Source organism: Synchiropus splendidus, chromosome 1, assembly GCF_027744825.2.
Source record: "Synchiropus splendidus isolate RoL2022-P1 chromosome 1, RoL_Sspl_1.0, whole genome shotgun sequence".
Lineage (NCBI taxonomy): Eukaryota > Metazoa > Chordata > Actinopteri > Syngnathiformes > Callionymidae > Synchiropus > Synchiropus splendidus.
This window is the reverse complement of record NC_071334.1, coordinates 27,908,638-27,935,083: the sequence shown is the minus strand read 5'-3', so window position 1 is coordinate 27,935,083 and position 26,446 is coordinate 27,908,638. Positions and strand designations below refer to the sequence as shown.

The 26,446-nt window shown below is 40.8% G+C and overlaps 1 protein-coding gene across 2 annotated transcripts in view; it reads right to left on the bottom strand.

Annotated features, from left to right (window-relative positions):
- Window positions 1-26,446, bottom strand: part of ctbp2l (C-terminal binding protein 2, like) — an 88,431-nt gene that overhangs the window by 43,392 nt on the left and 18,593 nt on the right. For both annotated transcript variants that reach the window (XM_053861511.1, XM_053861599.1), the window contains exon 2: window positions 4-206. In XM_053861511.1, the coding sequence (XP_053717486.1) occupies window positions 4-61 (58 nt within the window). In that variant the 5' untranslated portion in view covers window positions 62-206. The remainder of the gene's footprint in view (window positions 1-3; window positions 207-26,446) is intronic.

Below are 26,446 nucleotides of genomic sequence, written 5' to 3'. Positions count from 1 at the left end.
CACCTTCACAGATCCGGTCCAGTCGTTGCCTTTTCACTTTGTGTTTGTCCGTCAGGGACATGACGTTAAACGTGGGTCGACTCAGGATGGCTTGGCACAGCAGGGGACCCCTCCTCCTCCTCTTCAGTGACCAAAACTGACAAGGTTCAGACGCCTAGTGCACAGTTGGCACGGCTCCCCGGGGCATAACGCCTCGGCACATACACCTGCCAGAGAGAAGACCAGGTGAAACTCAAGTATAAATAAAACACTTTTCAACAACACTTCAATGTGATGGCACAACTATTTTCAGAACACAGAATTTGATATCTAACCAAGAAGAAACTGGCATGTAAAAATGTGCTTTGATGTGGCAGAAACCAACATGTACTACTTGCAAGCATTAGTCAAGCCACCATGGGAGTTTGAACAGCCTAAGCACATAAATAAGTGCTTTACATTTACAAAAAGAAATACTAAAAACTACCAGGCAAATCAATCATGTGCCTTTCCTTAATCCTTCTAAATGTTCACTTGTTTATTATTGAATAATGTGAACGTAATAATATTCATTAAATGCAGGTCTCATCCACAGCGCACGCTTTTTTTGCTAGAAGATGTTTCACTGCCTCGCACACAATACTGATGTGAAAGAAAATATGTGAAAGAGTCCTTGACTGCAGAGCTGCTCAAAAGGAAGCTGCAGGGGATAGATGCACAGAAAATCATAGACTCAAAGACACGCTCACTCCCGCAGACACACACAGTCAGCGATGAACCGCACTGTTTGCTCTGAAAGTGACAAAGCTTCCAATTGTAAAAGCTCCACTTTTCTCCTGTTTGAAGAGACTTTTCAAGAAGTCGCATCTAAATGGTCTCTTATTGATCAAAACTGACATGCTCACTTAGGCTGTAATCTCTCTGTGCACGCAGGAAAAGCTGATCTGAGCGGTGACACAACTTGTAAGGACGTAACCGAGTTCCAAAAACAGCTCCTGAACAGACGTGCTGCACCTGAAGGTCGACACAGTGACATGCAATGGCATATTGAGGCCAACAGAGGGAACATTACTTCTACTGAGTTCACCTGCACAGTCTTGGCGCAACCGCCCCCCCAGCAATACTATATTGTTTAATGTTTATTAATTATTGTGATAAATATTACAATTTTCAGTTAAAATTGTATCCTTTTACCTTCTCTTAGCATCATGTTTGGTAGTTAAGGATATTTGTAAATATTTAAAAAAACTAAAACACAAATAATTTCATTTGAATGTACTGTAATATGATTCATATTACAGTGCATTACATTGTTGTTCATATTACATCAACATCAATATCAATATTACACAAGTCACAATGTATTTAATGCATTTACTGTTGCTGCTGTGACACGTCAATTTTTTCCAATGTGGGACAAATAAAGGATATGAAATCTAAACTAGTTCATGACACACAAACGTTTTAATGCACGAATTGAAGGATAACTAATTTAATTTTCATTGCGTTCAACTTCTACTGAAAGTAATTACATATTTTGGAGTTGAGGCAACTTTAGTTGAGTTTTGTTTTGTACATGCAAGAGACAAACATCCAAGAGCGGAAAGGCAGGGGAGAAATAATATGTTCAATGAATCTCACTGAGAGAGCAGAGGGTGACAATGACATTTACAGATCACTGAGAAATTAAATTTCTGTCAGCAACAGACAAAAAGTTGAGGCAAACCTCATCTTGAAAAACATCACATAAGTGATTTGATTTTTGTTTCATAATATTGTCATCCATTTTCTAACCAAGCGAGGTAATTGTTTCCGACGTGATGTGCCGAGTTTGAATTATTTGATTTAGTCAACATGATCCGGCCCCCGATTGAGCCTCATTAAAAGCAGTGAACAGTTCATCAACACGTGGGGGTTTATTCAATGGCTCTTTTTTTTTGTCATGTGATGAAGACATTAAAAGAAAAAGCGCGAGAAGCTGCTTGTCTCGGAGGAGACAGATGGAAATATGTTTGGACAGAAGGCGGGTCGTTCAAAATGAAAACGGAATGTGTGCGGAGGAGTTGGTGCGACTGAATAATTAAAAAGGTCAGAGTACCTGCTCGCTGTGCCGCAACACGTTGCAAAGACACGAGAGAAAAGACAGAAGTCACACGAGGGAGTGATCGAAAGCATCCAACACGCTGTCGCTGGTGAACTAATTGGGTGAATCTCTAATGAATTTGCTGACATTAAGCCACGAGGGTCTCCTCCTCTGCTAATGTAAAGATGAGTGTGTTCCTGGTCCTGCTTGTCACGAAGCTTCCTGCTGCCTTTTCTGATACTTGGCAAAGATAATGAACAGCAGTTAAGCCTCACACCTTTCAGTCATCCATCAGCAGGCCCCAGAAATTTCATTTCATCAGCATCCTCCCAGAGAAACTATTAAGAGCAGCATAACCAGTAAAAACTTCACACTTCTTGAGCACAACCCTGCACTGTTGTTGTCTTTATAACAAATAGAAATATATTTAAAAGTTATACAATTCAAATAATTCAAATACACATCTGGATATTAGACATTTATTTCATGTTCTTAATAGTACTGGCACTTTCATGTTCTCTTTTTTAATTCTGTGATCGTTGCACAACTTAACTCACTGCTGACAAGTTTTGGTCCAGCAAGGAGAATGGTGATGAAAACATCACACACATTATGCCCCCAATAGATAAAACCTGTCACATCAGACCGACAAAAATACAGGCACTTTGTAATGTAATTTATCATTCTATTTTTATCGTTGCAAATTTAATACAAATTTAAAAACTAATAATTACATTTGCTGAAATATTCACAGCTACTTCGAAGATCAGAAATGAGGGTTAGGTGCACGCTGTTACCACTGACTTGTCCTTAAGATGTTTCTACAGCTTAACAACTTAACTAACCTGAGGTTCAGAGCACCAGCATTCTTCAGTAGTAAGGGAGAACCTTCCAGAGGCACAACCCACCAGTCATGCCTCTATTGTAGAGCAGCCAGAAAAATAAAATTCCCTGGTCTGTTGAGAAAGAGATTGAACTGTGGTGTGAATATTGCATGTCATCCTGCATAAGAACCTGCTCTAGTGCACTCTTGACCACAGACTGGGGCGACGGTACATCCATCTACTGCTGAAGCATTAGGGAGGGCCTTTGCTCGGAAATCTCCACGGAACTGGAACGTAGTGGTCCCATTTCCATCACACCTGACTGACCTTCAAAGGTATAGCAAAGTGGACAGAACCTAAGCTTGTGACATTATATTCACAAACACTCTGTGGCTGTAATTGTTCCCAAAGGTGCATCAACAAAGGACTGAGTGAAGTTGAAAAATCAATATTGCTTAGTCCTTTTGAATTTTTTTTGCAATTCGCAGAAGCCTTAAAAACATAACAGGGGGCAAAAGTCTAATTTGGAGTGATACTTTTAGCAACATAATATGTGGAAAAGGTGAAGAGCTTTGAAGTCTTTCTGGATCCACTGCATATAAGTATAGTGATTTACTGAAGAGCACTCGAACCTGTTGCTCTACTCGAACGTGCACATTCCAATAGTTACTTTCTTTACGTCAATATTAGACACATATTGATATAAATATAAAATTCTGGGTTATATATGCGACCTTGAAGGCTGATATCATTTGATGAAAGCATTTAAGTGAGGCACTGCATCAACAGGATGCCAACAAAGAAAGCCTTTGATAGACATATGCAGATATAGCTGTGGTGCTAAGATGATTGAATAAGCCTTGTTATCCACAAACACTGGTTGGCTTCTTTTTTATCTCACTTGCCAGCTGATGCTACAAACTGTATTTTGATCTCAGTGTGAGTTCTGAGACCATTTTTGTCAAAACAGCAAAAAACACCAAGTGCTCACTTTCAAAATGAGTCTGTCACTTTCTGAAGATTCTTCTTTTCACTTAATTTCCCTCCGGAGCAGAAGGAGGAAAAACTGCGAGGAGGAGTTGCAGCCGTCCCAGACTGGAGCAGGAAAACAATATCTGAACCTCTTACAGCTGATTTCTTTCAGCTCGACATAAGAACATTCAACCTTGCAGAAGTTCAGTGAAAATAAAACGACTCCATCCTCTTCATTTCCTTTTGCAGAAATAACACCAGACTCAATGACAAGCTTAATACCATGTTCAGTTATTACATGCGCTTTTCTCTTCAAATGGCCTTTGTATTTCTTTCCACTGGAACCGCAATCTGAACAATAGTCTGCCCCCGCACGCCGACTTCCACCAGAGTAAATCTGTCAATACACAGCCAAAACAAAGAAACGGGAAAATGCAGCCATCAGCTCCTCATAACTCACAACGTTACCCTATTTTTATCTGTTTTATTTGCTTTGCTGATCAAATCTGCATGATCGATCATGTCCTCAAAATAATCTGATCCTGTCGGCTACTTTTTTATTTACATTAGATTAGATTAGATTAGTGGGGAAATTCAATGTATCACAGCATCTTATTTGCCTATGTTTTGGAGAGTGAGTTGTTTTGACGTAATATATTTTTTATATCTTTTACATTCTAACAGTCCTTTACTTGTTGCATCTTTGTAACTTACAATGCTTATTATTATTCCCGAAGATGAGTTTTTGTAATTTAAAAATGCACGCTCATAAAAATAATTCATTCTGCATTGTGTTTTAATAGTTATGCTGTTTTCTTTAAACCATTAATTTGTAAATCACTGTTAAAACTCAAGACACGACTCTTTTCAACACACTCATTATACCCTTTTACAGTGTTCATACGAAACCCTTGTCACCTGAATCTATTTTTCCATTGATGGATAGAGTCTACATCAACCACAAAAAGGTATATTGATGTGCGAGAATACATATGGCACCTTAGCTCATGATGTAACAGAAATAAATTGATGTAAATGGACATGCTTGGTGTTAAGGGGTAAACTAAGTGAAACAGATCTCACTGTACTTGTGTTTTTCCACATCATAACACACATGAAATCAACTTTATGTTCAGTTTAGCCAGTGAACTACTCAGCACTACCTTGTTCTATTTATATCAGATCAATAGCTGCTAAGTTGTAGAGGTTGTGAGTGCAGCAGTTCAGCAAAACAGCCTGCAGCATGCAAACCTGCTGAACAGAGGGAAGGTGTGGTCTGTCACGAAGGGGAGAAGTAAAACCTAGATCAGCGCGATGTCAGCGAGAGGCCAAGTTCTAGTCCAGACTGTCCAGCTCGCCAGGAAGGGGCAGCACGATTGAGAGCTTCCTGGCCCCAGAGAAAGAGGTGCATCCACAACCACACACATAACGCAGAACCCGTCTCCCTGATGAAGGTGAGACGGCCAACTCTGAGCTGTAGTTGGGCTTACATTGGGATACGGCCAAGTCAAACAATGAGCTGATAAAGTCCAGAGCTCTGCGGCGAGAGGCACACGAGGAGGGGGACTCACACAGCCGGGAACACTTACACATTAATTCCTGGTTACTACACTGTTGGTTTTCTCATCCCTCTGGCACATCGTCTCACACAAACACTGGCGTTGATTATTTTGCTTTAAGTCTTAACACTGCCACTAAAACACTTAATGTGACCTCATACAAACACATCACTAATACTCCAGGGATCAATTGCCACATTTTTGCTTCAAGACCTCTGCACTTTACACTTTACAACTTTTCAAAATAGTCTTTGAAAAGGACACACAGCATGGCTGAGGTAACCAGGTGGCAGTCCGTCATGGTCACCAGTTTGCATCCGGTTCAAAGACTTATTCGATGTTTTTCATAACCTACAATATTTGGTTGTACTCTGTATGGGGTGCTTGATCACTATAAATAATCTGAAACATATATAACCTGGATTGACTACAGCTCCTTAGCAGCTTGCTCTGTTGATGCTTTGAGTTTTGTTTTTTTTTCAACGATGCACCATGAGCGTTATTTAATTCAGTTTGACAATATAAGGCCAGCATTATTCGTGAATCAATCATATCTGTGTGCTTTAATTCAATTCACTCTTTTTCTTACCACATGTATTTCAGGGAAAAGATTCAGTGGTTGTAATTTGATTCGCCCCTTGTATCGGTTTTTCATTTTCAACGTTCTATTTTTTTTATATGACCTTAAAACACTTTTTTTTTTTTTAAACCATTCTTTATGTTTCAAATAAATGCAAGTTTTACACTCTGTGTTGCTCTGTCCAGGTTAGCTGCACCTTGAAAATGAAAAGAGAACTGAATGTTTTATACCTGCATGAATGAGTCATGAATTACTGTAGAAATCTTGTGTTCCTGAAACATTCATATGTTACTGAGTATCTCCATTCTTGTCTCCATGTCTTCTAAATATTGAATTAAAAGGTTTACCTTATAAAAAGGGTTAATCATGGAATGAAAATATTTCCCTTATTTAAAAATTTTGTTTGATAATAATCAAGGAAAAGGTGCGAATGATGAGCTGTTTCAATGGTCTAACAACAATTGCATATGTCATATTAAAAGTCAACTATTTTTGCCACACTCTGCAATTCCATTGGCACACAAAGTTCAGAAGTTTATATTTAGAAATGGCGCGTAAGAACACCACATTCACCTCCCTACTTTCCCAACACACCACCATAACATCAGTAATGATGCAGTGCGAATACAAGCGCAGGATTACTTATATAAAAGAGATGTTTACTCTTTATTGATCCTCTCATGGGGAAATTTATGAAGTGAGCATTTAAGATTAGCATGTGTTTTATCTCCTGCCTTCAACACAGTTTAAGGGGTCATGTTTTACAGAAGCAGAGCCAGTAACTAACTTTACAAAAGAGTGTTTTATCTCAGCAGCGTCTGATGGGCTCTCAACACAAGATTGGCCTGTCTCACACTCTTAACCACATCCTATCATCTGTAGCTCCACTAATGCACCGGCTTCAAGGGACGCACACACACACACACACACACACACACACACACACACACCAACACATACACACATTTGCCTCAGTCAATTAGCGCAGGCCCAACCTTGCAGCTGGGAGATAAATGGTGTGGAGTCTCAACAGGCTTTCGCGCTACTTGTTGGCAGTATGTAGAACAGATCTCAGGAGGACAGCTAGCCGCTCTGCCACGCCGGGACAAGAAGGAGGAGGAGCTCAGAAGTACTTGGGTTACATGTAGTGATTTGCAGGAGCTGTGAGCGTATCCTAGAATGGCTTGCAGCGTTGGGTGAGGACAGCATAAAACGATGAAGACAAACCATAAACTGAGATAGTGACAGGCTTGCTGTTAAGCCGGACAACATCTGTGGAAGCAGACAACACTCAATAAGGAAGTACTTGTTCTCAACACATCAGAAATATAAAGTTGGAGAAGCATGCCATGTTGGAGGCAGAAATGTACCACTCATTCAAGCTAGCAGTCTTTTGAGTCAGTGATCTCCTCTGCAAGAACCGGCAGGGGCCGACAGTTAGCAACAAAAGTCAAGGGACAACCGCGGCAGTCTCAACGGAATCATCATATTTACTTTTACATCATTTTGCCTTTGTCGGAGGTTTAGACACTGGACAGATTATTCTGTTTTCCCAAATCAGTTCAATTAGATTAACACGGATCTGATTTGCTCTGTGATTTTTCTGTCACGGTACTAATTTTGCACGACTGTTGACGCAGGGTTTCCGCCAGGATTTATTGAAACGGAGCCGCCGCTGCTCACGCTAGTCAGACTCAGCAAAGCAAACTGAAAAGTCTACTTTGAAAGACATGGCATACAACCTTTCATGGAAGTTGTTTCAGTCATTTGAGAGAAAGTTGATTTTTTACAGGCATGTGAACTCTAAACTACCACTACTTCATTTATACATCCATGTTCTCCAGTGCGGATAGTGAAGGCTCCCATCCACAAGCATCACAAAAAAGGTTTGCAACAATCCATCTGTTTTTTTACAGTAGTTGATGATTCAAAGTTAAACAAAATGGGGTTGTTTAATGCAAAACAAATAGCTGTCGTTTGCTGTGTGTTTTTTAAAGTTACTTTTGTTTGCCAAGCTAATAGTTGACCTGAGGACGCACCAAAGGTTCCTCATTTGCCTTAGGTAAGAAATCTTATACGCCCCCTGCAAACCGCCAGGTGTTTCCTGGAAAATACAAACCCCGGGACGACTTCCACACTAAATAGCTGGGACTGGTGCTAGAGTGAGATGGGATCACACTTGTGCATTCGGGTCATTACTCACTCTGAAGTTCAGTGTGGACATTTAAACATCTGAACAACAGGAAAACGGGATAATAACATGTTTTTGCAGCTGGTAATAACAAAAAGCTACACCATGACAAGTATCTGATAAAACTGTGCTTTGTAACTGAAACGCATTGTGATATATCAAAATATTTTTCTGCTTCTGCTCTTATGCAACTGTGGAAGTTGAAAACAAAGCAAAGCAGCAAACATTAAGGAACCCTGCGATCAAATGTGGAAGGCCCACATGGATAGTGATTCATTCATAACTGAAATAGTAAGTGGAATATTCTAGGGGAGAGGGAGTGCCATTATTTACTGAGGGTGTAATGATTCATCTAGTACATTGATGTATCAATTAATTTGCTCTGATCCAACCACATCGAAATGTGCTCAGACTTAAAAGGTAAAACATTAATTGTATCAATATTAGTAAGTAATGCTTTGAATTTCACCATGGCAAACTTTATATTAATGTACTTTTCTGCACTGCAATCTGATGAAGACATTAGACATCACTTGATTCACTCACACCACAGCAGTAGAAAAAACAGCAAGTGGACAGCGGAGTGGAAGCAGCGGAGCGAGAAATTATTCCGGTCCTGTGTTTGGAAACATTTTGGCTTTTGCTTTTGGTTTGTTGGATTTGTAAAGGTGAAGTAAAATACACCGGCAGCAGTACAAATCTTTCCAACCGACCGCCAAGGCACCTCCAGCAGTGCTACCGCTGTTAAATATCAGTGCACTGTTGTTTATTCATTAAAATGAGAATAGTAGCAGGTTCAACCACTGCTCATTAAACCTGGAGAAATGTTGCACTTCATTTTGATGTTTTTATTGTACTGTCACCATGGAATAACAAAAACCGAAGTGGAGGCTAAACCTGATGATGATGACATTTGATCTATATAAAAGATTTGACCTCTATATAAGATTTGTAAGATGCTTACTGGTTTACTTATCCCTTGTTTATCATAGGATTCCATTTTGGGACCACACGTGGTAGTTGCATCATAATGGAAGTAGCGGCATCATCATGTAACCCCAGACTACCACAGATCATCAAATGAAACTATTAATGTCAAAGCGTTTTCCTGAAATGAACACATTTTAAAGTACGATCATGAAAAAATATCTATTTCTCCCGCGGCGGCTGGAGAAGCTGGAGCTGAACTAAACTTGAATCAAATCAGCAACCTCGATAACCACGATAATCATTGTACCCCTGACTAGCTACATTAAGTCTGAGGCCACAGGTACTCAAGTGCTTGCTTTAAATAAACTGTTTCAATATAGGAAAAAAAGCTGATCCATAACACGAGTCGAATTCCCTTTTACTTGAACCTTTGACCGTAAACTCTTGGGGTGTGACTTATGGAATTCAGATCATGCATTCCTTGTTACTTCCTACTGCCTCTGACAAGGACTGGTAGAGTCATCTGAGATGTAGCGTAGAGCTAGAGCTTCTTTGCAAAGAAGAAGTCAATGACAGCCATTTTGGCAGGTTGTTATCCCTTGTTTCAACAGAAGTGAATGCGCCACATCACCTCCACTGAAAACGAGAGGTAAGGATCCCTCCTTTGAGGGTTTTTTTTAAGAGATTTGACATGAAGGAGGCAACACGCAAGAACCCCAGGGAGCACATACATCTCATCTGGTAACTTCGTCCAGAGTGGATGCCAAAAATATAAACAAATAAGACCACCGTAAGTCAATAGAAATTCATTTGTCTTCTTCTGAAACTTGGCATTTTAATCAGAAAGCACATTGGAATCAAGTGTTTTATTCAAATTAGCTTAATTCAAGTAGCTTCAGTAGTTGCAGGAAATTATGGTACTAATATTATTGTACAGTAGGGGTGCAATTACTGGCAGGCAACCGAAAAAAAAAAAAAAAAAGATTTAAAATGAATCTGCTATGTTTCTGTTTTCTCTTTATACATATTAACTTTAGACATTCTGTGCATCTTTAAACTTCACTGAGCATAAGAACTTCTGATCCTTCGGACATAACGCAGATGTTTTCTCTCTGCCATGGCGGTTCCTTGAAATTTATAAAACCCACACATAAGCAGCAAAATGAAAAATTGCAAAGTACTTGCTGGATAAACGAAAGGAAAATGCTGACAAATGCTAAAAAATGCTATTTATCATCATTCCAAACACAGCATCACTCACTCACAAACTCACACCTAGTGCGATTCATCCATCGTGCAGACAACCATTCCCCACCTGCAACTCGTCCACCAAAAAGATGAAGCGCTTTCCAGCAACGTCTCAGTGTTGAAGTTCATGAACATGCACTCGCACTCACACTCTTTCCTCTCCACTGTGTCAGTGTATTTTGGGGAAGATGATCAACTATGCAGCTGCATTGAATTTCTGCTGAGCCTGCATTTTCAGGGAACTGGGGGGAAACAAATTGAGGCCATCTGCATGAAAATTAACTCACCTCTTGCTCCCGTAGGTTTAAAGGATTAACAGGAGGATCACCAACACCACAAATTACAGAAATGTCTGGCTGTTTCTGATTAAGTTCTGCGGATCAGATCAAAATAGACATTCTATCTGGCAATATGTGAGTTGAATTAAATTGTATACAATTCTCAGTGAGAGAATGAGATGAATCAGAGGGTCAGACATATTTCATTGAAGATCTGCCCAGTTATACTCATTTCCATGGCAGAAGTACCTCAGTATGGCCAACAAAACAGTAGTGAGTCATGCATGATCAGAGTGTGTGTCGGTACTATCCATTTGCACATGATGTGACTAGTTAGAAAATGTTGTTTATAGGGGTCTTCATTACAGCTGAGCAGAAAAGAGAATGTGAGATTGAGCAGAGAACAGCAGCCTTGGGAGCTGTAATGTGGAGACGATGTGAGATATAAGTGCAAGCAGAGACAACGCACACCCTTGTTGGGAGGATACCACATCTCCGCTGTGCACACTTCCGACAATGACAGCACAATCAGCCAACAGCACATCAGAAGCAACAATTTAAATCCATTTATATGTATATAATGTCATCAGTTTTATCTACTGCCGGACATCTTTAATCCACTAGATATGCAATTTAAATGCATCAAGTCATCTGAGTGGATGACAGATATGTGTGTGTAGAAACAGCTCCAATACTCTCCCATCTAGGCACCCTAACAGTACACCCCCCCCCCAAGGCAGGCGATGCAATGCTGTGAAACAGGATGAATCATGGGATAGTATTCTCACGAGAGACACGCTGACCAACACAGAGCTAAGGTCAGTAGTTTTGTCTGAGTGCAGGCGCCGGACACTTCTGACAAACAACATTTACACCGCAAATCCAAGGAAAAATAGTGCTATTTTTTTATCGAGTTTCCTGAAATAGTGGCTGAAATTGCTTCCACTAGATCGGGGCATGAGAACTCCACTGGCCTCAGTTTCAACCCTCAGAGGTCGCAGAGGTCTCCGTGCCTTGTAAAGAGGAGAGAAAGCCCCTGTCACAATCACTTCGAACTTATTCTTCCTGCTGATGCAAAACATTCCTCACTTCAACCTTTTCTTCTGATATAAAAGAAGCCACCTTCTTCCACCCAAACATTTTTTTTTTTTCGTGCAAACTTCTGTATCTTGAGAAAGTTCAGGTGTCGACTAGAACTCTATGCTTAGTTGTGTTGGAAGCCTCAGGGAAAAGATTTATCTTTAGCTGGTGTCAGTGGAGGCCACAGAAACTCTCAAACCTGCAGGAAAGATGCCAAAGCTTTGAACAACAACCTAGGAATGTATAAAATGAGACAGTGGCCATGATAAATATTGGCAAGAGAAAAACAACAACAACAAAACAACTTTCTGGGTTTATCGTAATATAAACATGCGATCATAGTGTATACAGTACCATCATTCATCGATGATATGAAATGTTTTCTGTGAAAACCCAAATTTCGATTGGCAGTTAGTTAGTTACCGTAATTCTGTAAAAAACAAGTAATGCCCCTGTCTGTTCCCCTGTCACTTAAACACAGATCATGGTACACAATCAAGATTTGTTTTTGAGATTATTTTCAGCAGATTTAATATCATCCTTTACAGCAGTAATGATTCAAACCAAACCTTGACCTAAATGAATCCAGAACAATTAGATGGGACGTGAACTTCACGCGCACTAATGAGAGCGCAGATATCTTGGCATGGAAATTGCTGTGATGTGGGCTTTGTTTATGCATGCGAAGCACTGGAATTAACATTTTAGATGTCTAAGCATCTCAGCTGTATTACCATTTTATTGCATTCAGTATATCCATTATAAGAGACCTAGTGGACTCAGTGTTCACACGTGATACTGACTTCATTTTAAATGCTAAACTAAACTAAAAAAAAGCCTGTGAATTGATCGCATTCACATCTCACTTTCATATGGTACTGATACACAAGAATTTCATATGAAGAAAAGCACAATGACGGATTCTTTGAGACATATGATGATCAATAATGAATCTATTATGCTAATCTTTCATTGATCCTACACTTTGGTTTGCTGAACTCCAGCATATAATATGCAAACAAACTCATAATGTGTTCTGAGGTGTGACCCCTTCCATCTGCTACCACAGGGGTAAACAATCCCAGAACACACACATGCACACAAACACACACACACACCACCCCCACTCACCGCACACAGAGGTCCACCCGGATTAAATCAAGTGCATGGAGAGCAGGGCCCCCCGTTACCCTGCAGAAGCCACTTCAATGTCTGCTTTACTAGCTGCCGTTTCCCCCCAATTATAAAGCACAAGGCTTAAGTCAGAAGGGAGGTTGGGGGTGGCCGCATGTGGGGGTGACCTTAGCGAGAGAAAGAGGGGGGTACCAGTCTAGAGGGGCCAGGAGGTAGAGGTCACTGTAGATGTTTTAGGTTCAGGTTAAGGACCTAAGTGTAAACCTTCACAGGTTTATTTAGTATTAAGCACACTCAAAGAGTTTCCTCTCAAAATCATGTTAAGTCTAGAGGAGAGAAGAAAAAGAATTTAAAAAAAATAGAATGCTAAGCAATGTTTGTCTTATCTTCCTTTTGTCAATATATTAACCTATGATTTATCCAAGAACATGCGCCAGTAAAAGAGCACTTCATCCAAAATATGTGAGAAGCAGACACCTTGATGTGCAATGAGGATGAAAAGACAATAGTGTTTGGTTGGTTGAACTGAAATATATTGCTAATATATTCGGTCATGTCTAATAACTATGTGAGCGAATGGGAGAAGAGGGGGTGACTGACGGGACAGGGGTGTTACGGTGTATGGAGGGAGTTTACAATCCCTGCATGGAGAATTAGCAATTCCACACCGTGCTGTGTCTGCACGACATTAAACGCATGAATTATTGCTGAGGGTGAGCTGAATTAACTCTATATATCAAGCAGAGTCCAAACAGTTCAGGGGTGAGGGGCCGTGCCTCTGAGCTGATGAGGGGGAAGGGGATGAGCAGCACTCTGCAAAGGAAAAATAAAGTAACTCAACATTTCTATCTCCTCCCATTAAAGTTAACCACTTCTCCCTCTCCAGAGCCATAAAGCTGTCGAGCAGACCGCTGATTTATTCTGCCCTTGTTCGAGCTTCTGTCCCGACTATCGCGCGCCTCCAATTAATTTTTTTTTTGTTGCACTCCATCCTTTCCCAGTAAATGTAATGAGATTGCAGCGTCCAAAACCGCTGACTCCTGTTAATGCACAATTCCTTAATAATGCAGGGCTGCCTGAAAAAAGGCACAAGGAAGATGCACGCCTGAATAATTACAGCGGTTTTAAGAAGGAATGCGTGTAATAAACAAACTTCCACAAAAGAATGAAGCTTTAATTGAAAGGCTCATTTTTCTTATCCTCCCAGTAGATGAGCTTCGTAAAACGTCTGAAGTCAGAACAACAATTTCAACAATAATGCAACCACACAACTACAGATATCAGGTCAAAAAGTAAATTACATTACATTCCAAGGTTACATTTTATATCAGTTTAAATGCATAAATCGTAAGAGAGTGGAGTAATGACGGCAGCTAAAAAGCTACTGGCTACCTAAGCATTAAAGAGAATTGAACTGAAACATCTTTTTAATCAACAGAACCACAAGGTTTATGTTAAAATACCAATATAACTCATTGCACAAACCATTGATAGACAAAGTCACTATGTTCACATGCTATACTTAAGCATGCCTTAAATATTGTTCACACTTCTTCTACACACATCTTTATAAAACGTTTTCTGACGGTCAAATCTGATTTAGTCTCTCCAGCTTGTTCCTAAATGTATTGTTTCCTGTCATTTGGGTTGGTCACTTCTCTTTTTTCCGCATCACACTGGGCGGATGCTGAAGTTGGAATTGAGAGAATGGTGATAGGATACAGGATACAGGAAACTAGTCGATATAAGTAAAGTACATTTGGTCGATTTACAAAAAAAACAACATTTTTTGCAGACATCAATGCACATTTACACAAAAATTATGAAATATTTTGACACACTTATTCATTGTCCATGACCAAAACAGGCCGATGAAGTAACCACTGCAGAGGACATGGTTTACTTTAAATGTGCCAATGGTCTTGGAGAACAGAACAGATCTGGTGTGAGTGAGCTGTATGTGGTGGGTTCTGGATTATTTATTTTGTGGTGTGTAGGATCATCATCCTCTTCCCACAAAATGGCTTCCAAGTGACTGACTGAACCTGCCATAAGCATGGTTCTTTTGAGGGTTCTGCAGCAAAGGACTTCCTCTGTACAGGACCAGGGTAAAGATAAGATCAGCATATCTGTCCATCATGGCTCTTTTTAAACAGAAGCCATGATGATGATGAACTAGCATGGACATGGCCGATATTTCTTTATGATTTTAAATTTAAAAAATGACTTCCAGTTCTCACATTATAAATCAAAGTACCTGAGAGTTCAGGTAGAGGATGAAACTGAAAACTTTAAATCGAGTGCTTTCACAACCAAAGGGCACACTTTCACAATGCTGATGGTGTAACAGTATGATCAGACTAAAGATGTGTGCATCCTCCTACACCTCACCCACTCAGCTGCTCAGTGAGAAGAAACTTAAGATACAGGTGGGATACTGAGAGGTCCATTGATCAGTCTAGGACTTCATCTCGACACAGAGTCTGTGGTGTAAAAGCCCCCTAAGAGACTAAGCAGTGGGAAACTCCTGCAGCACTGCATTTAAAAAAATCCCTCAGTGGTGTTTGTCAGAAGACGTTTGTATGACTTCAAGAAAGCAGCATTATAAAGAACCAGGGGACGTATAAAGGTGGTAACTGAGCTTGTTGCCATCCATTCAGGGTTCAGGTGCTCATTGGGACTTATTTAACACCACTATGGTGAGAAAGTGGAGCGCAGCTGGCAGGAGCTGATTAGGAAGGACTTTATAACCCTATAAACAACGGAGGACAAACCATCTTCACACACCAGAAAATGCATCTTTTCCAAGTGACACCATGTTAAAGGAAGTCGGCGACAAAACAAATATTTCCCTGTGAGTCTCAGGTAGTTTAACAATAGATAGGACTAGGCCAACAGTGATTGTAAAAGTCAAGTCAAAACATGGACCACATGAAATGTCAGTCTTCTGACCTAAGTACATCACTTCAATACCCTCATATCTCAGTTCATAGCAGCTCACTTGTGATGGAAAGCAAGATTGCTGAGTAGCTGTTGTCAGCGTGGGGGCAGGATCCAGACTCCTTCATTAAGTCTATTTGGAGGTCGACCAAACAAAGGGAATTATCCAAAACTGAGTCAACAATGGCATCACAGCTACTTTTGTTCACAGGAACCAGCCAAGAGCTTCACTTTCATTAAAGTTGGAAAAATCTCTGCTTCATAAAACAAACTGCTTCACTGAAAATAACACAAAACCACACACCCCGACAATACACTCGCCTTTTTACGAGTGTGAGCTCAACGTAACACACCCAAACCGAAACACACACACAGCTTATTGGTGTGTTTGTTTAGGTTCTAATGAGCCCCAGTAACAGTGGTTTGATTTTTTTTTCCCTCCTAATTTGACATGCTTCACTTGGGCTGGGTCCCTCTCACTCTGAAGACCTCCAATCCTCCACACAGGGGCCTAATGAATCTTGTAACACAAACAAAGCACAAACAAATGTGCCGCTGACGCTCACTTCCTAACTATCCAGACATCTATTAATCGATCAACAATCAATGGCAGCAACTTCCTGTGTGGGCTTCACCCTGTTTGATTTCAAGATGAGTCAAAAAGACACATTTAAGAAAACTGTGAAATTCGAATCATGCAGCTCCTCACACATAAAAAGAACCATTTGCTGTGGGATCAGAGAGAGGAAGACACATCTGTCATCCCATTCATCTGCAGGGTTAAAGGGAACTAATCTATCCCCAGCAGCTCCTTTGCTGCTGCCACACAACAACCCCCACCACCTTCCTGCTTATCCAAAAGCTTAACTTAGCAAACTTCCCTCTTTACCAACCGTCTCTCTCCCTCTGCATGTTCACCTGTGATGTCTCCCCGTCTACCAGCGGGGAGGCGGGGCAGTTCCTGTCCCTGTCTGTCTGGCTTTACCCTGCACCTCCTCACCTCGGTCTCTCTTAGATCATTTCAAAGAGCCCATATGATCAAAGCAGGCCCTTATTTAGGGACGGACAGGGACAGAAACATGGGGGGGTGGGAGCCAGTAATTCGTTTATCATAACCTGTATGCCATCAGACATGTGTACGTGCAGTTTCACAGCGTGTTTTCCATGTTTTTATACACACAAAAATGTCTCTGAATGCAGCACGTCAAAGCAGGTTATTTATGAAACTGGTTGATAAGGGATCAAACACAAATATGACACCGAAAATAGACAACGTCAGAGAGCAACATAGTGATGGTCAAAGTATTTCTGTTTGGCTCTACACAGTCAGCTCAATTGTTTCAATCAGCTTTATTGTTTCCCATTGGGATTGTCACAGCAAGTCAGCTTTGTCCACCGCGACCAATGGTGTGCATGGTCCCCTTATTTTCAGCTATCAGCTATATTCTCCATGTCCTCCTTTATCACATCTATAAACCGCAATGTTCGCCTTCTACCTTTCTACCGTTCGTCATGGCCCATGGGTACTAAGCGAATTCCATTGCTACGGTACGGATTCAAGGACAATCAAACTGTATCATGTTTGGGTACTTAAATGCATCCTTGTGAGGAAGTGCACCATTACGTGCACTACAAACACGGCAGCTCAATATGTCGGCTCCTCTGAAGACCACATAGTCGACTTTCAAATAAATAGACCATAATCGACATAAACACAAAATATAGGATAAAGTGAAATCCCTGCATTAACTGCATTACCTGTATTTGAAAATAGCCCGACTATGGCAATAGCTCAACCAAGCCACTCATACAGTTAGCACAGTTTGTTCAGATTTACATACAATAAAGGAAATTATTGAGTAATGTCACCTCCGTGAAGAGGGACAGCACCTTTGACCTGCAGTCATTTGAGTTCATCAGTCAATAGGAGCACTGTGCTGGTCATTCTGAGACATCTACATTGGACCCAGCACACAGCGACTGTCTCAAATGGTCAACCCGTTGAAGTGAAGAGGTCCAGAATCAGCGCATCAGAGCACGGTTCAACGCTGTCACCAACCAGGAGTGCTAAAATTGCAACGTTTCGGGATGAAAGTAAATAAACTAACATTGAGGAAAAAACACATTGCTTAAAATCATTAACATCATTGCTGTTTTCTATTGGTATTCTTTGTAGTAAAAGAAGGAGAAAGTAAATACAATTCCAAATGCCACAGTGGTGATGTTGTTGATGTCAGATTGAAAGGTGCGTAATGGTTAGAGCTACTGAGAGTCGTCAGAATCACACTTTAATTTCAGTGTAAAATATATCCAAATCAGAGTCTAGCTGTAAACCGTCGTGTGTGTGTGAGGCCTGTATTGATTAGCAGCAATATGGCTAACGGTCCGGTGACGTTTATGAAGATTTTTAACCTATAAACCACATCCTCTCATCTTCCAGTGAGAACAACCTAAAATGGCCTCATCGCAGTCCACAACCCGACTGACAGCATGTTTGTCTATTCACCACAGACATCAATAAACAAGCGATGACTAATGCTGCAACTGAACACACGAAAAACCTGTCTGTTGAATGTAGTGATAGTAGGGTGTCAAAAAGAGTGTACAAAAATATTGAAACATAAAATTTCTCACTACTTGGTGGCGTGATGAGTATCAAATTTGATATTTATTAAATGCATGACTGGATATGATAGTGAGATTATCAAATCGTAAAGACAAAAAGTCAGACAAAGAGAGATTCACATTTCTCTCCCACAGTCAGACAAGGCTGTTTGCATGCCTCTCAATCTGAGCCAGACTACGGTAATAGCTCATCATTGATGAAGAGCAGAGTGGTGTGAGTTAAACGATTTTGAGGCAAAATCGGCTGATTTGGGTGTCAGTGCAAACAATGACACCAATGTAAAGCAACACAGTCCATATATTGTGCATTAACAAGACTGAGTCAGCTGACATGGCGCGCTAGATCATGATTAGTGTCAAATACATTGGAAGGGTGTGAAGCGGACACACTGTCTCTCTGTCACACACACACACACATTTCTCAGCTGACTGACCTCCAGCAAGAGGGGTGACCCCTGTGAAAAGGGCTCCGTCACACTCACTGACCAGCAAATGGACTGAGGCCTGAGGCAGCTAATGGCATAATGAACCTACGGCAGCATGAAGTGGTGGACATACACACACACACACACACACACACGCACACAATAGATGATGATGTTTCAGGGGACTATATGATTCTACCTAGCACCATCCAAAGGCAACCTTTGACTGAGTAAGCTCAAAATGATGCTTTAGTTTTGAGGGATACCGTGCAAACTGTAAGGCTTAAAGGGAGAATGAAGGGATGAAGGGAAAAAACACTACGTCATTGTACACAACCAGCTATTATTGCTTCAAGAAGGGCAGCAACTATTAGTCAATGTCATTGATAATGTTTACAACGAAAAATCGTCAACCCATTTGTGTAAACACACAGGCTACTTCATGGTTCATGAGGCGTGATGGGAATCGAAAACCGGTTCCTATTCAGACTCGGTAAGAAAGTGTCCGACGCTCTTGAAGCATTAAGATATGTTCATTTTGGCAACAGACTGTGCTCCGACTCTCACTCCCACTTTCTGCCGTCGCTCCCAGCTCCTCCTGCAACTGATCACAGTCAGCGATTGTTTGCAAAGATGAGGGGCTTTTAAGATGACCAAGACACTGTGACATCACTGTATAATGATAAAAGATTGTTCCGTGTTTGTCCACTGGACAGATCATTGATAGATTAGACGACAACCAAAACAATTGTTAGTTGCAGCCCTAGCTTCAAGTAAACATGAGCGATCCAAGGACCAACCGCTGCAGCAACCCCATTGTTTAGGTGGTGATGTGTACGAACACATTGTTTTTTAGAGAAGAACATGAAAACACTGCACTTGTTCAATACTTGACAGAAGGTGGTTCCTTTGTGAGAAACAACACATTTGGGGTTCAGAAGACAAATCCCTTGTCACAATTCACAACCTGTCAATTCAGGCTTGTTTTGGAGCGTTTTTTTGATACTGTTTTCAAGAAGTCTCACTTGTCTTTTGACCTAAATAACCACACCTAAAAAAAACTCTTTTAACTACAAATATATTTTATTGCACCATTAACTTAATAGATTTTCCAACTCTGGCATCATGCTTTATTTGCCCAAATCGTTGGGCATTGTGAAACGTCCTCTGTCCCATTGAGTTAGGGCTTATAAAAAAAGGCAAATTTGATTATACTGTAATATTTTTGTCATGAAAGGCTTGAGCTAAACAAATGTCTCTCACACCAAGGCGTCTGAGCATAACCATAAATCCAAATCCTTCCATCCATCAAGACTTACTCTGCAGATAAGAAATCACTCCAGATATCGCAAATCCCTCCCAGCTGTCTGTGAAAACATTGCTTCAGGTTACCTTTCATACCCTCTCACTCTCTGACGTGTGGGTGTGTCATGATTGCTCAGTGTCATCTATTACGGACCAAAACAGATCTGTCATTGTACCACAATCGGTCCTTCTACTGTGAGGTACTGCAAGTGTAAATCCAAAATAATGAACAAACAAACAATGAATTTTTTTTTTCACGCTAGAACACTATGCAAGCTTATCTCTGTTATGTTGCATAACACCTGCGTCAGTATGCCACGTCACTTTCATTGTAGCATATTAAACAGAAGTAAATGTTACAGACAACATAAAAGCAAGAAACTGATGGGGTCAGACACTATGGTGAAGGTGAAAAACATGGCATGTGTATTAAAAAGTGGTGAGCAAGTACCAAGAGCAGCAGTGTTGTGGCTAGTGTAAGTGCTTAAAACAAAGCACTTTATCCACATTTTAACCAAAGAGTTTCTGAATGATTAAAAATGTGCATGAATCTCTTGAACCAACAGCAGGGATTACTTGAATACACTGAGCAGGTGAGTTTGAATGTTTGCTTCTATTGAAATGTCCAGCGCTGAGGTCGAGAGGGTTAGCAACCATCAGCAATGATAATTATGAAAGCAACTGTCAGCTCCATGTTTTTGAAATTGCCATGGAATTAACTATCAACTGTTTTGTTCGGTACTTCGCCAGTGTAAACCATTCTTTGGTCAGAAACAAATTTAGATGTGACACACCAGGCATTTCAGACCAAAGGCCATGACATAAATTCTTCATGCCTCATATCATTGGTAGCAACAGGCGCTCAATGAATTGCAGCTGTTGAAACGCCTAAAACATAGGAACTAAATCAATTCAAGTCCAGTTAGTATTGTTATTTTGGCCCCCACTGGGACAGGTGGCCCTGACTGATTGTGAGAGATTGATAGTCACCCACAGAAACCACATATGGCACTTTCAAAGCAAACTGCAATATCACCAGAAGAACATAGGTTCAAGAGGACAAAACAGCTTGGTCATGATTCACACGAGAACATGTTAATACATAGTCGTCCCTCGCGTTCATGCATGAAAGCCACGTCCCAGTTGACGACAAATACGGCCAAATTCAATGTCCGACATCCACAACTTTGTAAGCTTTGATTGTTCCGTCCAGTGGAGAAGAGACATGAGAACCGGACCTCACACAGGCAAGGGGGAGAATGAGACACAAAGAGACAAGAGCACAGAGCCCAGATGAGCCTCAGAGTCTAGTCGGTCAGGCAGAAGTGGGCCAAGCTGGTGTTGCTTTCAGGAGATGACACACATAAACATAGACTTCTCCAACAGACTAGGGCTCAGTCTCACAGGCATCCAGGCACACACACACACACACACGCGTATGCTACTTCAGAGTGTGACCGTCCACAAAATCTCACCAAAACACATGTCTGGAGTGGCTGTGCAACCAAGTGCGGTCAATCTATGCTTGATGTGTATCTGATTTGTGATGCAAACTTGTCCGTTTTAATCATGGAAAAATAAATATTGTGCTGATGCTAGAAAAAAAATCGAGTTAGTACTAAACATGCTCACATTAATCATATCTGAAATGTGTCCTAACATAGCCAAATGGCTTTCAATTGCTTAAGATTATGAAGAAAAGTACCCTACCCTAGCAACCCTTTTCTGGACTTGCAGGGATAGATATCTAGTGTAGCAGCACTCATCATACCGCTATCCTGCAGGTGAGCCTTTTCACTGTGGCAGTTTCAACACTGGCCAAGGAGCTGAGTGAAGGATGGTGGTGGTTAAGTGCAGGCCACGGGAGCGCTTGGACAATGGCCACCTCTTGAGCGCAGGTTAATGAAGCCTTTCGAGGGTCTCCACTTTTGGGCTTTGGTGGGTTAATTACAGAGCAAGTGGAGTTCAGGAGGGAAGGACTAGATGGAAAATATGGTTGCAGCTGTTAACCCGCCATTTACTGTAGCGGATCAACCTTTCAGAGACTATCTTCACCCAACGACTTTCTGACAGTTAGCTCTGGCTGTTATTCTGATAAATACACGGCTGAATTGGGCACCGTCCTTTGTGTCGGCTCTTATCCGTCATAGTGACACCGTGGTGACATTTATCAACACTTTGAGATCAGAATCCCATGTATACAACGGAAAACCTTGAGACGGTCAACTGCAAATGGAATAGACTTGGACAGATACATTAAACAAATTGTAACAGTAGAGGTGCAACTAATAGATATACAATTATGGTGCTGATATACAATCCAAGACTTCACATCACAACAACACCAATGTTGTTGGAAATATTAACACCTTTTCAGCAGCTTGTTTGACATAATGAGCAGCAAATGATATATGATAACAGCCTCGAAACACAGCACATTAAGCTAAATATGGCAAGGTACAAACATCTGTGCGCAGTCATGCACACTCACCGTCTCACACTCACCAATGTTTGCACAAATCTTACGGATCCTGACCAAACAGCAGTACTACCAGGAACTGTGGGGGCAGTGTTGCTGTTACTACCTAATACGTAAATGACACACAAATAATGGCGGAAATTCTGTGTCCTTCAGTTGTGATGTACTTCACAGTACATCGACCAGCTACAACAGACCCAGTAATGAAAACTACAACTGATTCTGGTATATTCTGGTTGAGCATCTATCCCAAAACGGGCTCCCAATTTGATTTTAAGGCGGAAGCATCTCTCTCAAAAACTTTAATATGAAGTGCTCCAGCATATTCCCAAATGCTTGAGATGACACTTTTGCCCGAGTGCATGACACCAGATTAACACCAAGGAATGAGTGCAGCTCCTCCTTATTCTGATCCATCCCTGGAGATCAGCTTCCGGGTGGGACTAAGTGCGGCACCGGGTCCAAGCCCGAATGGAGCTGACTGATCACATTTCACAACAGGACCAGCAGAGCAAAAACAAGGCTGGTGGCCTGAGTCCCAGAGGCCCGATAATGAGCCAAAGCTTGCTGTGTTGTAGGCAGCACGGGGACACAGAGGATCATTCACTAACATACAAACTAAAGACTTTGGGGCTCTAAAATCTCCAGCCTCCATAAGAAAAACTGCTCTATAAAATCATTAAATGACTCATAAAGACAGTTGATACGCCAACGCTGCATTTATAGCATCTATCCGGGGGGCAAACGGAACATTTTCTTTTTCACATCAGCGCCAAGGCTGCAAGAGAAATGTTCTGGAAAAGGCATTTCTTTGAAATAAACTCACAAATTCACATTAGAGGCAATGATAACAACTGCTTTTACAAGATAGTTCTGTCTCTGGTCTTGCAAATTAGGAAGGCATAATAGAAACACTGCTACGAAGAATCGGAGCAGCCTTTAAACAGCCCCTCTTGTGCTTCTTGTGACAAATAAGGCTCAGATTTTCAGTCAACATGGAGCCCTTGAATTTGAGATGGAATGTCCCTTGAAAACTTTGCTTTCATTACGTGTTCCATATTATCCAATCCAGCTATCGAAGGTAGCTCAGGTGCATCTTGAGTGAGATAAGCTACATATACACCAATCCACCCAAGGTCAGTGTCAACATGAGAATAACTGCTGGTTAAAAGGACATTTTTAAGATGGTCAGTAGATGAACATGAATGAATGATGACAATCATTTTTTTTGCAGCCACCACCTGCTAAAGATAGTTTCTAAAGCAGAAAAAACATCAGCCAGTTCTGACATTCAGCCATTACACATTTGATCAGGGTGAATTTTCAAGCAGACAGATGCTGAAGCCCATTTTCGTTTTGTAGTGTAGTTGCCGCAAGGCTGATGAAACGACGATATGAAATAGACTTTTATATTAAGCACTGCAGCTCAACAACCCTCCTCCCTGACGTAGTTACTGAAAATTGGCACCCACCAAACATGCATAGCAAGCAAACAAATGTACCTCACAAAAGTAATATTTCTTTTGCTTGCTTTTTGGATGAAACTTATAACAAGCGTTGCCAGGCGCTACCTGGAAAGGATCCTTGTTTTTTCCACTAGAGTAGGATTTCAATCTTAAACACAGGTTTCTGTTTTTCTTTTACAACAATTGTGTCCTCATAAATGCGCTAACAAAAATGTTTACAAGCTGCTGGTGTACATTTCTTTCACACTTATCTGCGAGCAGACGCACACCTTGAGAAAACACAAACCAAGATTTCATACTAGGAGAGAAACGTATTCTTTTTTTTTATCGGAAATAAGCAGGTAAGTGTCTTCGGTTCCAGCTGTCTGGTTTGTTTACCTCAGAAAATGAACTTGCACACTGAACTTCAAATGAACCACATCTAATGGAAACACAACTGCAGCCGGCAAAACACAAGCTGAAAAATAATGGTTGTCAATCACACGGACAAAGAAGGTCCGGTGCTGGTACGAAACTAATACAGCGACAAAATAATCCACACACAATACATTTGTTATCTGTGAATTGAACTCACTGAGGGAGAAAAAAAATCCTGGAAGGTTGTTTGCTCGCGTAAGTAGGGCAACATTTTGCAAAGAGAAACCCAATTAAAACTTACTTCTGCAATTAGCTCTGATTCTCTGGAGCCACTGTACAAACAATGCATGTTTTTATAACAAATACAATGAGCTGTGTCATGTTCAAGCAAAACTAAGAATGTTTGAGCGTGTATTAACAGTCTCAAACAACAATTCAGTATTTCACAGATGCAGCTCGACAAGAATGAGAAGATACAGTATCAACTCAGTCCCTTTGCTTTGTTTATGAGTGAACTAGATTCTTCCATCAAATTTAACAGACACTTTTGTTTAAAGTGACTTAAAATGAGATACATGGGTTGAAAAATATGCAGCTGTAGGGGTTGAAAAAAGTGTGCTGCGAGACCTAAATATTTCTTGACTGCAATTGGACTTGGTTCACCTGCTGGAAAGTGTCTGTGCTGGGAAACTTTGTCAAACTAGATAAAAAATGTATACCTGTATGCTCATTACTGAGCCGAGTGGCAGGCAAAACTCACACCCCATGGGTGGGTTAGGGTTCTGCCTCCCTTGGTGGTCCCTGTTAAACAAGAAGATCTTTGTAGTCTGCCACAAGTTAAAACATCAAAGGCAATTTCTCTGGACAGTTAATTTTTTTCAGGATGAAAATCAAAGCACAAGATCTGCAATCTGATTAATCGCTTCATTTTGTGTTCTATGTTTGGACAAGATATAAACCTGAAACAACAACTCTTGTTAGTGCTCTGAAAATATGAGCAGCTCCAAGTTGAAATATCTTGAGTGTTTATTTTGTGAAGGTTAGAAAGGTAAATATATTCAAACTGCTCATATGATCAATCACAGTCCAGGTCACAGAGAAAATGGAATTATTATTTGAATGACATGTCAACGTTGTAACAAGAAAGGCTTGCTTGCTGTTATCCCCAAATAACAGCAAGCAAGCCACCCAAAAGTGTCGAACTCAACCGGACCCGCGGCTTGTGGCAGCTCTGCTTGGTGCCGCACCACAAGCATTGACTCACACTAGAAGCCGGCGCGCGTCATCAGTTCACTGAAAAACGTGGCATTTGCAACACAGCAATATTGATGATGCATTTAAAGAGACATGAAGTGAAGCTATAAAAACAAAGGCCATCAGTTACATGCGTGTAAGTACTTTTTTTTTGACTGATTTCCTGTATGAACGGTCACCTCGACTAGCATTTGACAAATCCTATTTCAAGCGGTGCACTGTAGTTTGTTTGGTGTGAGTCGTGCACTTTAAATTTGTTATACTTCAAGGTGGAGCTGCGCAGCAAGGCAGTTTGATGTGAGTCATGCATACAAACAGTTCACCTTAGAACAGTCGTACAACCGGCTGTTGTGCGACTGGCCAATATACATAGATGCCTCATTTGGACACACAATATCCATCTGGATGAGGGTAAACATTTCTATTTTTCTATTAAGTAATCGATGGGAGACATGGCATAATTGTGGATCCCAGGTAAGGTTAAACTGTCAGAACATTATTTCAGTACTAAAGTGGTAATTGAAATAGTCATTTGTTACAGCGCCAGCACTAAGCTGATGTCAGGGAAAATTGTATTTTCTGGAATCCAAGGAAAGAAGATTACTAGAAGATTATGTCAAATCTCAGTCACCAAATGTCATCCTCTGCTGTCTTTTTTGTCCCCTTAACAGCATATTTTCATCAGAGAATGACATAAAGGACTACCAAAGACTTGTCCATCCTGTAATCTTTCATAG